Consider the following 14,662-nt stretch of genomic DNA (forward strand, 5'->3'; position numbering starts at 1 on the left):
TAACTTTTTTTAATCTTTTTATTATCACAGAAGCACAACAGGTACCACTATGCAAGTGTACATCAAAATGTTCAAACCACCAGGTTGGAAAAAAAAAATAAAGCTGAGAAGGAATGCTAGCTTCATGAGAGGAGCACAGCAAAACGGTTCCAAAAATGAGGTTCAAAGTTTGACTCACGAAACAGAAATAAAGAGGTAAAAGCAAAATAAAGAGGTAAAAGCACTTTGGATGTTACGCCTCCTCTTGACCTTCTGGCTTTGTACCAATTAGTTCGGCTGATTTTCTCGCAACTTGCTCTCAATTTGAAAACTGTCAAACGTGCCGTTGACCGGCACGCTGAGCTTCCACTGAGCTGCAAAGTACCACGAGGCCTCCGTTCCGAGGTAACAGCAAAGCGCTGGCTGTGACAACGTGTTTATTACCAATTTAACATCTTCAGACACACTAAAGGAGGACGAATTCACTTTAAACATACGAGCCAATTGAATTGCAGTGCTAACGTACCTGAAAGTGTAAACTGAATGACCTTTTGTACATTCAAGAGAAAGAAAACATTTTTTTCATCTACTTTCCATAAACAGACTGAGCGATAAAAAAAGAACACACTGATTGATACTTTATATGTGTGAGAATTGCAATATGCTCGTAATTCCCTTGCAGGATGATTCCCTCATAACAAGAATGTCGACACAACCGAAAGAGGAATGACACGGAAAGGAAGAGGAAGGAGTAAAGGATAAAAAGATGAGCCACACTAACATCGAAAAATACCGAAAAATCCAGCTGTATTTCAACACAAAAGCATGAGGAGAGAAGCGCTCACTTTAAAAGAGGGGTACGGGGTGGGGTGTATCACGTGGAGGGCAAAAGGTAGAGGAAAGAGGGAAAGAGGGAATTGTAGGAAGAGAGAATAAATGGAGTTTGGGGGGGGTTAAGTGAGGAGAGAAAGACGAAAGGGTGGAGGAGATGAGGGTGACGAAGGGGGCGCAGGTCTCGGGTCCGGAACTAATCTTCATCGGAAGAAGAATCCCTGTCGAAGTTGTAGGCCATGAAGAAAACGTCGGGTCGAGACGGGACGGGGGAATGGCCCGGATTCACAATCTCAAAGCCCAGAAAGCTGAACGTACGCACCAGCTTAGCTGCAGAGAGGAACGAGAGAAAAGGGGTTAAGAGCCTTTATGACTTACATATTCTGTACAGTGTAATATATTACAGCCTTTAGATATACTACATTCTTCAAAAAGAACGGTTCTTTAAAGAAAACGGTTCTATAAAGAACCTTGAACACTCAAAAACCCCTTGCATGCTTAAAATGTTCCTTTGCATGGTGAAATGGCTCATCAGATTGATGGAGAATGTGCTGTATGTATATACAACACATTCTCCATAAAATATTTCACCATACAAAGAACCATTTAAGCATGCAAGGGGTTCTCTGAGTGTTCAAGGTTCTACATAGAACAATTTTCATTATTAAAGAACCATCTTTTCAAGCGTGTACATGACATGCCCTAGTAGATTATAACCAGACTGGACATCCATCTGACACTATCTGACTGCTTTCGGTGGATTTGTGGGGGTGACTAATATTGGGAATCATACTGTACTCAACTTTTAAGTTGTTGCTGAACCGAACTTGCACGTTCTCCTGACGCACATAGACGAACGTGGAGCTGCTGCTGCCTTCGCTGACGCAGTAAATAAGCAGCAGGTAATCATGTTTAAGTGAGTGTAAAGGATGTAAAGATGAGTTTCAGAGTTCACTGAAAAGCTTTGCGTCATGTGAGAGACGTTCTGCCATTTTTCTTTGTTTACTTGCTCTGTTTTCTTCTTTCGTGCTCTCAGTTTTCATCGGCTGTTGGACGAGTCCCTTCAGATCAAGTCGCTGACCAGTTTACACCTTTACACTCAGTCGGTTTGGAAACACGATCGGGAATAAAAGAAATCTGAGTCTGCGCCGCTCACTTTACTCAATTCTCTCTCCCAGCTGTCGACTCTGACTGACCTAAAATCTGCAGACTAGAGCTGACCAGCACCGACTCGGCCAGACTGACAATCAGGGCTAAAATCAGGACCCAGAGATGCTGCACGATTTAAAAAATCTAATTCAACAAGTCATAATTACCTGCTGATAACCATCATCCAACTTTTTGTACCTTAGAATTAAAAAGGATGTTTTCACTTCTGTACATTTACGACTGATATGTAAATGACTGGCTGCCTCATTCAAAGACCAATCCAGACCGAAACACTCCTTATAACTTCAATGTAAGTGGGCGGAGCTAATCTGTAATGGGCTGAGTAGGTGGGCACATGCAAAGACAGAGGATATCACAAAACCAACGAAATCATAATGGGCTGTTTTTGCAGCTTAGTTTTCAAATCTTCAATTTAAAAAGAACTTTTTTTTTCATTTCTTTTCATCAAATGAGCTCTTCAACACCTTTTCAGTGTCCAACAATTTCACAATGTCCAACAATTTCACAATGTCCAACACAAACAAACGTGGCCTATTTTAATATTTTTGCTTTCAAGTTTTATTCAAATAGACTGGATAAAAACCAAACACTGATTAAAAGCTCTGAGATGCAGTTTATACCTGCTTAATTTCCGTATCTAGCTCCACTCACTGCTCACCCTTTCCCTTTTTTCCTTGAACAGCCTTTTTCAGTATGTTGGATGACTGATGTAGTTTAAATCCCTTGAATGGCCAAAAACCACCAGGGGGTCTAAACTTGACAACTTAGATTTTAGAAAGTTATAACTTAGAACATCTACTTGAATTGTAAAACATTTAGCTACTAAATAATAAACCTGGACTTGAAGGGTTAATATACATGTTAATTCTTTTCAATTTAATACAATGTAATCTTAACAGATAGGTATGCTTTTTGAATATAATAAAACAAAAGACAGATAGCTAGACGAGCAGAGAGTCTCTTTAAAACAACAGGTATGCAGTTAGCGCCACGCTAATTGGTGTACATAGTTTTGTATTACTTGTTAGCTTCATTAGCCTCATAGCTCCAGTGCTGAAACATAAACAGCAAACTAAAAATATTTCATTAAAATGAGTAATTTGAGACATACTTCATATAATAATCACTGGGGGAAATATACATAAACGTAGTAGTAATAATATTTAAACATACCACGATCGTCTCTGTTCTTGTAAAAGCAGACATACACACTGACGACTTTTAGATGTTCTTCAGCAAATTCCAGCAGGGAAGCAAAGCTGGTGGGAAACAAACACAGGCGTTAAGCACATGATGCATAAAAACATGTGTGGTCATGTTGACCAACACCATCCTGACAATTCACTCTCATTCTGTCCCACTTTTGCTGTCAGAACAAAACCTTGTACCAGTTTTTGACAATTTGAACCAAAAATGACCTGGAAAGACGTCTGGTTCCTTTGACTTACATTAAAAGTAAATTTATCATTCTGGAGATATGAGGTTTTATTCCGACAACAGCAAGATTTTGAATAAAAAAAAAAAAACCTGTTATTTAAGAAAATGAACAAAAATATGCTGTAAATCTCAGCAGCTTGAACTTCAGTCCATGTTCACAGATAAGTGTGTCGTACAATGTCAAAAATCACAAAAGACCATTAGAGACACAGTTTGAGACAACTGTGTGACGACTTTAGCACCACGCTAATCGGTGGGGTATAAACTAGGGGTGTGCGATATGGCAAAATTACAATATCAAGATACTTGAGAATGTTTTCATAACACACGTTACATATCAATATCAGGTTGTGGATGAGCGAAACAAATAACTTTGGTAAGTTAGCATAAAAAAAAAAAAGCCCAGTCAAAAACTATGAACATGATACAGTGGGCTCTATTCAACGTTTTACACCCTGCACTACCCACCCAATTAAACAAGACTAATTATGCATACTTTATAATGGCTTATATCCATGATATGCTTAGAAATGTCACAGTGATGTCACAGCATGCATCACAATAACGATAAAATATGGTCATACTGCCCACCCCTAGTATAAACTTCCATTATTTACTAACTACTTATTAGCAAGCTTCACTCCCAAAACATGTCTTAGCTAATGGCATCATGTGACGTTATCATGTGACATCCCCTCTGACCCCTGGAGCTGACCACTGACCACTCACCTCTCCTTGCTGCCCTCCGGGAGCGGGTCGTTAGGGATTTCGACGTACAGGCCGTCTCCGCGAAGCACCGCCTCCCAGTTTATCACCCGGGAGACGGTGGGCCGGCTCTGGAAGTGCAATATCCCGGGGCGACCAGCCCCAGCAGGCTGCTCCGTCACAGTCAACTTCCTGTCCTACTCAGAGAGAGAGAGAGAGAGAGAGAGAGAGAGAGAGAGAGAGAGAGAGAGAGAGAGAGAGAGAGAGATTAGGGCTACACAATACAGACAGAAAATTTGTGTATTAGTGCGTAATATTAATAAATTAGGGTTAGTGATTGCAAAGGGCTCTTTGAGTGTTCATGGGTCGATATAGAAGCACCTTCTTTACTAAAGAACCCTCAAGAAACCAGCTTTAAGAGTGAAGGATGAGGAGCTTCTTGTACTTATCTAAACCAGTCCACTCTGCGGCTACAACTAGTAAAAATTTTAAATTTTAAAACTTTATTTTAATAATTCAAATATTCTTTGGGAAGCAAATCCTGGCACATTTTTTGACCGTAAACTGACAGTCAAACCAGCAAACCTAGAATCAATTACACTCTTAAAAAAAGATGTTTTTTCAAAAGGTTGTTTAGTGAAGAAAATGGTTCTATATAGAACCATGAACACTCAAAGAACCCTTTGCATGATCTTTGCAGGTCTGAATGACTTCACATCTCAACAACTGAATTACGCAGAAATTTCATCTTTTAACGTCAAAGTCCAGCCGATCCGGTAACTGCCCGTTGCTAGTGACAAGCTAGAATGTAGCCTATTAAACAAACGTTTACCCACAAAGTGCAGGGTTTCGAATGGCTTTACTAGTTTCAAACTATGTTATAAAATCAGCTCTAGAAGAAAATCAGAAGCCGCTTCCAATTCCGGTTCCAGAAAGTTCTCCTTACAGCAGCACGTTTCCTGAAACTACTGTTTACTTTCACTTTAACCTGCTAGAAGCTCTCGGCTCTGCGCACAAGAGCACACAGGCCTGCATATAAACAATGAACAGCTTGTTGAGGCCTCAGAGTGTGTGAGTGAGTGTGTGTGTGGGCGTCCTGTGCGCTCTGATACCACAAGGTCATGTGATAGGATGTAGCCTGCAGTGTGTGAGCTGCAGACTGACCTACAAGAAGTTTCCACCTTTGTTCACAGACTGACAGTCAGAAATAACTAAATAACAATTAAAACGTTTCTTTAAACTTTTTCACAAGACAAACTACATATAAGAGGCTGTGAACTGAAATTCTATACTTTTATGGTACCAACTGAAGACTGGATTACTGAAAAATTAGTCGTTCGGCTTTATATTCCTGAGTAGTCAGTCTTATGAGCATCTGTGAGCTTCCAAAATCTAGACTGCTGATTGGCTGCCTAATATACATGCCAACATGGCGGTGGCAGCTCTATGTAAATTAAATTACCCTGCAGGCTGCTGCGGTTAGTAAATACAGTCACTTCCTGCACTTCACACTCTCTTCTGGTATGAACCACACCCACTTTTACTTCATGTCCCATATACAAGTTAAATCAAATACGCGAAGGCCATATTTGTGTTACTCTTTCGGTCAAATAAGTGAAAATATGTTGACGTCTCCCCTGCAGAGGGGATACTTTTGCATATTTTAATGCTCAATTAGTGTTTATTTCATGGATTTTAACATATTTTGGGGGAAAAAAATGATAAATAAATGTGGCCAAAACATTACGGCACGTTATAGTTTCTGTTTTATTTTATTGCAGCAAATAAATAGAAATTTTGCACTAAAATTTGCAGAAAAATGCCAAATTCACAGTTTTGCTGGAGGAAGATGTGTCATGTTATTTCATCTTATTTTAGTGTAACTTCATTAAAACATGTAATTTGACCAAAGACACATACACAAACAAAATTAGGCATGTAAACAAACTTTGATAATCTCAGCAGTCAGTGAGTTTTTGCCTTTAAACACATTGAATAGTAGCAAAATAGCTACAAATATACAGTAAAAGCAAACTAAAATCAATGTTCTCAAAATACTTAGTGTGTTGAAGTAGACTGTAAAAATGGCTCATCAATTCAACCTAAAATAATGACTTCATGTGGTAACAAACAAATGAATTAGTTTTATTCAACACATAAAATGACACTGATTGAAAGAATCAATCAAAGCACTCATTTAGATTAAACAAAACTAGTTCTTTACTTGTTACCAAATGAATTGATGAGCCATTTTTTACAGTGTAGTTAGAAAATAAGGATTTGTTTGGAAAAACACAAAGAATTTTGGGTACTGAGGTGAAGGTTAGGGCTGGGTTTACGTGTAGGTGTGTTATTTGGCTACAGTAATACAAAAATCAGCAGAAATCAATTAAGTCCTCACTAGCAATGCAAGACAAACGCGTGTGAACTCACTGAGTACAGCGGCCGAGCTGTGGGAGGGTGATCCCGTGTGCCATTCCCTCGCCCACCTGGGATCTTCAGGGGTGGGAGAGGGGCATCAGGAGCACCACAGAGGCCCGGGTCCAGGGGTACTACTACAGCGTAGAGACAGACTGCAACACATACACACAAACAGAAGAGTTATTAAACATCTGTCACAACAAACATTCATCATCTTCGCTGCATCGATGCTACTGATATAATCTGGCTGCTAAAAAAGGCCTCGGTACAGAAAGTCCTGTAATTATCTGGGCATCTCATCTCATCTCGGTCTCGAGGCAGCCGCATAACACTGAAAAGGGGACGGGTGGCAAGACGGTATTTGTGATTAAGATAATCTGGCCTGGCTTGTAAAATGTCAAACAAATTCTTATCTAGGCTGCAGTACATAACTATGACTGCATTTGGCATATTTAACTGCTTCAGGTGTTGGACTGTGAGGTGATGTAGCTCAAGGCCTGATCCTGAACCCAATAAAACCACACACCATCATGAAGCAGCTGGACGTGACGCACTGAACGAACCATTTATTGCGCAATAAACCTGGACATGCATGCAAGTCTGGGAACATGTGAACCAAATTACACCCATTTTAACTACAAGAAGAGCTGGGCAATATGGCCAAAAATGTTATCACGATAAACGAAATTTATATTGTTCGATATCGATACATATCGCGATAAATGTCAAATCATTATTTCTTTCAAGTTTGAAGGCTGACTTTTGCTACAGGGGGGTTAATTGCTGTTTTAAACTATTCTTTATGGTCTGAACACGACAAACACTCACCAATTCACAGATCTGTCATGGGAGAGTGGGAGAAAGTGTCTGCTGAGCTGTTTTTACCAGCTGGAAAAGCACGGCTATTTTGTAATAGTCATAATTTAAGAAAGAAAACAGATTATTTTTAGCTGGTGCCGAGCGCTCGGCTACCCCGCTACACGACAGCACAGTATTCAGACACCAGCTAGCGATGACAGGGTTTCTCTATACTATCACAGTAGTTTAAGGGGTGAACCGCAAAATATCAACACCAGACAAACAGAGTCCTCCTTTTAGGTACGTTTAAACTGAAAGCGGTGCTTTTGTGTCTTGTTTGATCTACAGTATCATCAATTCGCCGTGCTGTGTGAGTGACAGTGAGCTGCTTCAAGTTAGCCAGCTGATAAAAACAGCTAGCCTGGAAAGCTAGCGCTCTCCCGCTCTCCACTGCCTCACAGCTTCCTCAGTTTACTGTCATTTAAATCAGGGCTGTAATTTAACAGCGCTGTAGTTGTGAGAATTGTGATTTAACGCTGCTAAAGCTGTTAGGATGTACAGAAAGAGGTGAGTTCACTGTAGGTCAGTACAGTTACACCACTGACCTCGTCACTCACACTCGGTCACAGGAGAACAGATCGCCGGTCGCTCCACTCAGACAGGGACTGTATAACTCCGCGTTTCAGCCGTTGCTAAAGACTCATCTTACTCGTGTCCCCCTCCCTCTCTAATCATGTAGAAAAACTCGGAAGTGCGCCCTCTCCTGGTGACAGCAGAGTAGTGTCGCTTTCCTTGCAGTAGAAAACGCCTCCAGGGCTTTCGCTGAACGTGGAAGTGTGAGAACGGTGTATTATATTATAACATTTATCGAACATGTCGTATCACTCTATCGAGGAAAAGTTATATCGTGATAATTATCGTTATTGTTTTATCGCCCAGCCCTAACTACGAGTTAGAACGTCTGGTGAAAAATATGTGCCAAATCACGTGTTTAGACTACACAAAACTGAACCGGTTGTTTAACAGTCTGGAAATACTTTAAATCTATAATTGTAAGCCAACATTCAAAAAACTAAACCAAATCATACCAGTTGAAACAACAGCCATCAGTGATGAACAGCTAACAAACTCTGAAGTAGGTAACTCTGACATCACTGCGAGGAACTTGAGCTGGGTGTTATGGCAAAAACGTAACATCACAACACTTCAAAAAAGTTATTATACCTGATATTATACAATATTTTACAATAACGCCTAATAAGTAGAAACAAACAAAACAGCTCCACGTTTCAAAACGAACTATGTACTGACTATTACTTTAAAGCAATTATTCTCAATCAACATTCCTCTAAATCTCATCAAACAGGTCTAACTGTGCTCTCTGTAATCAAACATGTAGCTGGGAGGTGGTTTTAAATACTGACGATATCCATGATATGCTCAGAAAAGCATACTGCGACATACTGAGGATCACAGTAACGTCAAAGATCATACTGTCCAGCCCTACTTGAGATACTATGATGCAACAGTGAACAACTGTGTCATTTAACTGTATTATGAAAAGCGAAAACACTTATTTAATAAAGAAAAACGGTTTTTGAAACAAAAAAAACTCATTTTTATTTAGCTGCAATAAACAATGTAATAAGTAAACATTACAATACTAGTAAACAACAATAAGTTTAAATCTGTGCAACCACAGAATGGAAATAACTGAACTCCAGTTAAAAACTAATACCGATGAGGTCATATTTAACTGAAATGTGTCTAATTCACACTTGCGTGATCATGACGTCATCGCTGTAACTCGGGGCTATTGTGACGCATCACTGAAAACAACGGCGGCGTCACAGCGGATGACGCGGAAACATTTCCATTAAACGCCTGTTTTAGGCTAACGTTATAAAAACTTCACACGTAAATAAAGCACCACCTTAGCAACCACCTGGGATAGCACAGCATACAGAAATGAATCCACATCACATTAAATATTTGACAAGAAAATAAAATTAAATCGACACTTGAACCGTCTTTAAACAGACGCCACAGTTAGCTTAGCTAAGCTAAGCTAATAGGCCTTTTAAATTCACGGGAGCCCGACGTCGCTTAGCCTGCTTCGCCGTTTCACTGCCGAAGGAAAGACTCTCCGTTAGCGCTCGATGTCATGACTCTGTGACCTGTTCGGTACACCTGCACAGGTGTAAATTACACTACAGCCCCTCTGATGTTGGTTTATTTTAGTAGTTTTCCGTAATCTTTGACAGCAACTAGCTCGCTGGCTAGTTAGCTAACGTTAGCATGTTGCTAAGGAACAGAAACCGCGCTGACTCGATCAGTAAAATGAAATAAAAAAACAACCCAACATGAATATTAACATGTTAAATGCTTATTTAAAGCGTTTTAAACAGCAATTATACAGGCAAGTGTTACAGAAAGCGAGATACAGATGAGCGTGAGCTAAGCTAAGCTAGGCTAACGAGGCTTCCGGGTCGAATTTTCCCGTTCCACCTTAAATAGTGCCGCAGTTACTGTTGCACCTTTTAAGGTGGAACGGGGAAATTCGACCAGGAAGCTGACTTCAGCTTCGTGATTAGTTAAGCAATGATAGGCCAGGCTAAGCTAAACTATGCTAAGCTAAGCTAACCCTTCCCCCCACCAGCTTATCTTTTCCACTTACTTGCCAATCATGTCACAGATATTACTACTACTTCTTAAAGCGTCCATCTCGGGTTGGTTTTGCCTTTTTCCTTCTTTTTCGCGAGCAAAGCAGTGACTGTTCAGGATCCGCTGGAGGTTAGATTTGACCATCCGGCCCGGGGGACGTTTCACGGCCGCCTCACTCTGCTCTCGTCTCGACTACGAAGTGAAAAACTAAGCCGCTGTAGCATCGCGTTATGTGGCTCTTTGTTTACACCCGTTTTCAGCCATATGACCGCCTATCCTGTGCTGGGATTGGCCAGAGGGACTAAACGGCAGGCCATAGGGCGGACTACTTGTCAGTACGAAACGCTAGCCAATCGTAGCACGGGAGGCGAGCGGATACTAGCCAATCGCAGAGAAGAAGGGGCGGGACATGCCGTGGTACAGGTGGAAAAGAAAATTAAAGCTACGCAGCAGACAGAGAAAATGAAAACACAACAAGCTGCAGAAGTGAAAAGGATCCGTGGGGGCGGCGTTGTAGCTAATGGAAAATTACTGAAACCCTGCAGAAAACAACGGAGGAAATGAGAAAGCTGTGTGTTTATTTTGAACCAAACCCCGTCTCACACGATCACGTTTCAAAAGTGTTGAGTTTTTTTTAGATTTTTGAACGGCTGCTCAAAAACAACAACAGCCAATTGTGTGTGTACATATATATATATATATATATATATATATATATATATATATATATATATATATATAGTGTCTTTACTAAGATATCTTGATTGTGTGAACCTGATCAGAAACGCTTGCCCTATTGTACGTCTAGATAGATAGATAGATAGATAGATACTTTATTGACCCCGAAGGAAATTTAGCAGCCAGTATCAGTCACACAACACAGGACAGTAATAATAATAAGGGTGAAACAACATAAAAGAATAAATATAAAAAAAATCCCATCTACAGGCATAGATACAACTAGAAATATACAAAAATCTGGAATAAGATCTATAACCTGAGATGAAAAAGGCAGTGCAATAAAATGACTGTACAAGGAGGCGCAGGTAACAGAATGCAGAATTAGACTGCAGAATAAGCTTTATACTGAACTACAGAACTAGTTGAAGGTCTTTTAAGATGGCTGGGTTCCCAGACCCTGATTAAGCCTAAGCTTAGACTAAATACAGTTTTATTTAGCCCAGTACATTGTTTCAATCAAGGATGCACACATACATCAGCTCTCCTGAGGTTTGTGCCCCGTTACCCAAACGTCCTTCTCTTTTCATTTTTCTTTATGTAACGTAGGTCAAAGTACACTGACATGAGCAGCGTGAGCGACGTGACTGGACATCTTCGCCTGTCTGAAGACCAGCTGAGTTTTTACACTGTCTGTCATTGATTATATCCCTTAACCATAAGCCGTCTGTCTGATGGGCCTCATCTGTGATAATCATTTACCGCACAGTGTGAGGCGAACAGATCAGCAGATTAGATATCAGACAGAGTGTCAGAGTGGATGGGAGGTAAACACTGTCTCTACTGGGTCTCTATTGTCCAACTGTTTCTTAGTTTGTTTGTCCAAACAGCATTTTTCAACTCCAGTCCTAAAACAAAAGGTCTGTGATTGTTTTCTACGGTAAAAAGCAAGTGATTTATCATGCTCAAAATGCAGCCCCTCCTGTCCCACTTTTGAAAATCCGTTTTTTGTCCCCTTCCCCACTTTTTAAACTCCAGTTTTTGTTCAGTCCCCTGTCTAACTTTTCAAAATCCAGTGTTTGTCCCCTCCCCATATTCTGAAAATCCATTTTTTTTGTCCCCTTCCCCACTTTTGAAAATCCAGTTTTCGTCCCCTTCCCCACTTTTCAAAATCCAGTGTTTGTCCCCTCCCCATATTCTAAAAATCAATTTTTTTGTCCCCTTCCCCACTTTTGAAAATCCAGTTTTTGTCCCCTTCCCCACTTTTGAAAATCCAGTTTTTTGTCCCCTTCCCCACTTTTGAAAATACAGTTTTGTCCCCTTCCCCACTTTTGAAAATACAGTGTTTTGGTCTACCCCATTTTAAAAATCCTGGGGGTTCTGTGAATGTGAGACCTGATACGTCCACAGAGTAGAAGATTCCCTAAAGCCAAACATAAAGCAGCCCAGGTTAAAGAAAAAAAAGAAGTTGATTCATCCTTGATGGCAGTGATCTGCAAACTGTCACTGAAGGTAATTAATAAATACATAAATTAACAAAATATTATCCATACCTGTCGCAGAAGCATTTTTTTGGCTGGGATACTTCACAGTTTGTTTTTTAATGTTTGTCAGTTTTTTTCTGTCTTTATGTACATTTCAGCTGTTCTGATTTTAATTTTGTTGTCGTCATTGGGGTAAACGCGTTGGTCGTGAATCTGCGTTCCCACTAGTGTGTGTGTGTAATCTTGCACAAGGTAGGTATTTCTAATAAAGTGGCCAGTGAGTGGAAGCACAAAGTAGGTGTTTCTAATAAAGTGGCCAGTGAGTGGAAGCACAAGGTGGGTGTTTCTAATAAAGTGGCCAGACAGTTAAAGTACAGATTAGATGTTTCTGATAAAGCGTCCAGTGAGTGCAGCTGCTAGTATTTGTGAGCTTGTGTCTCCCCCTGCTGGTTGTGCTGCAAATTGCCTACAATTTTAAAGCGACCACCAGATGGCAGTATTGCCTAGAGATACAAAGCGCCATCTCTAAATTTGTTTGGTCATTGGTGTCTTAGTGTTATTTTTGCAGAGCATTGCAGGAGTTGATTTATCTGACAACAGCATGTCATTAATTTATTAAAAGCTGCTGCAGCTACTTTTATTGGAGGAAAAACTGCCTCTGTATAACAAACAGATCCTATCAGAGAACCTGTAGTAGAAAATATTTGGTACTTTCTGAGCACCAAAACCAGCTTCTGTGATCGGCTACTTCCCATTTAATGGCACAAACTTAGCTCATATTCTCAGAAGCTGTATGCCTACCAACATCACTCAACTGCTGACTTTCATTTTCAGCGTGTATGTATTATTTTAGTTTTGTGCAAAATGGAGAAGTGAAACACGGAAGACGAATTCAACCACTTCCTCTGCTGCAGCACATTTACATTACAGTCTTAAAGAGAAAACTTGGCCAAAAGCCAAATTTACTAGTTTTTCTAGCCTTACCCCCAAGTGTAGTCGATTAGCCAAGATGTGTTTGTTGTCTGAAGTTTGCTCCTTTAACACTGGAACTACGAGGCTAATGTAGTTAGCAAGTAATGGAAGCTTATTTGCATTAGCCAGTTATCATGGTGCTAACTACATGCCTAATCATTACATACTTGCCTCAAGCCGCGTGGCGATAGACTTGATTATGTGGGTTCTGACTCTGTATGACGTTGAGCCTCATTCTCCAGTATCTTCCTAAGTCTGTTCTTAAATGTGTTCTTGAGAAAGATCCTAAGAAAAAGTCTCCGTCAGATTCATGACGTGTTCTTAAAGTGCAGAACTGTTCTCTCCTTTGTGCTCTTGAGTGTGTAGATTCTGTTCTTACCTAAGAACAAACCCCACATAAGAGAACACTGGTGAATGACAGAGTCTTCGCCAAAATTGCTTAAGTGGGTTTTAAGAAGGAATTTCTTCTTAAGAGTGGTTGGTGAATGAGGCCCATTCTTCTTATTATCATTGAGTGCCATCAAATCAATTCTGACTCCTGGTGACCGTTTGGACAGCGTTCTTCCAGAATGTTCCGTCTTCTGTTTGGGTCTTCAGGCTTCTGAATGGCTGCTTCATGACTCCTCTGGTTGTCTCCATTCATCTTGTAACTGGTCGTCGTCTTTTACCAACTGTTCCAAGCATGACTGTTGTAACTAATGAACTGGTTCTTTTCAGAATGCATCCACTTCAGTTCGGTTCTCTGGGCTCTGACCGAGAGGTGAGGCTCGATTTGGTTTGGGATCTGTTCGTATGTTTTCGTTGCCGTCCAAGTTTCTCTCAAAAGTCTTCACCAACACCAAAGTTCAGAGGGGTCAGTATTTTTCCTGTCCCACTTGTTTACCGTCCAGCTCTCACACCCATAAAGAACGACAGTGAAGACCACAGCCTGGACAGTTCTGGTCTGTGTTTGTAGAGACTAATCGCTGAATCTGAAGATCTTTTCAGGCTCCTTCATCCTTGTTCTGCTGAGAGCTGATCTGGGTCGTATTTCTTGTGGATCCTCTGTTGTTAATAACTGATCTGAGTAGCCAAAGCTGTCCATCGTCTCCAAACCTCTCCATCAGTGGTAAAGTTAGGGTTTTTCCTGTCATCATAACCTCAGTCTTCTTCATATTGAGCTGAAGTCCCATCTTTTCACTCTGTTCTTCAGCCTTCCTTATAAGGGCCTTCAGGTCTTCCAGATGTTCCGTTATGTCTGTCATATCATCTGCAAATAGAAGGTTATTTATGTTTGTTCCACTGGTCCCAAATGCTAGATCATCTTATCTAGTTCCTCTAGTCTCTGTATATGTTCTGCATACAGGTCAAACGGGTATGGTGAAGGTGGGCAGCCTTGTCGAACTCTTTTGCCGATGTGGAACCAGTCCGTCCATTTTCTGTCCTGACTGTGGCTTGTTGATCAGAGTACAGGTTCCTCACTAGAACAATAAGATGGTCTAGTACATTGTTTCTCAACTCTGTTCTTGAAGGCCCACTGTCCT

The 14,662-nt window shown here is 40.6% G+C and overlaps 1 protein-coding gene across 1 annotated transcript; it reads right to left on the reverse strand.

Moving 5' to 3' along the window:
• On the reverse strand, positions 1–10,226 carry oaz1b (ornithine decarboxylase antizyme 1b). Its single transcript, XM_036587680.1, is given in 6 exon segments — positions 1–1,140; positions 3,154–3,239; positions 4,147–4,319; positions 6,556–6,642; positions 6,644–6,695; positions 10,019–10,226. Coding segments are annotated over 6 exon segments (663 nt in total). The 5' UTR covers positions 10,150–10,226; the 3' UTR covers positions 1–1,006.
• Positions 10,227–14,662: the final 4,436 nt, after the last annotated feature.

The sequence above is a fragment of the Colossoma macropomum genome, unplaced genomic scaffold (genome assembly GCF_904425465.1).
Source record: "Colossoma macropomum unplaced genomic scaffold, Colossoma_macropomum, whole genome shotgun sequence".
Taxonomy (NCBI): domain Eukaryota; kingdom Metazoa; phylum Chordata; class Actinopteri; order Characiformes; family Serrasalmidae; genus Colossoma; species Colossoma macropomum.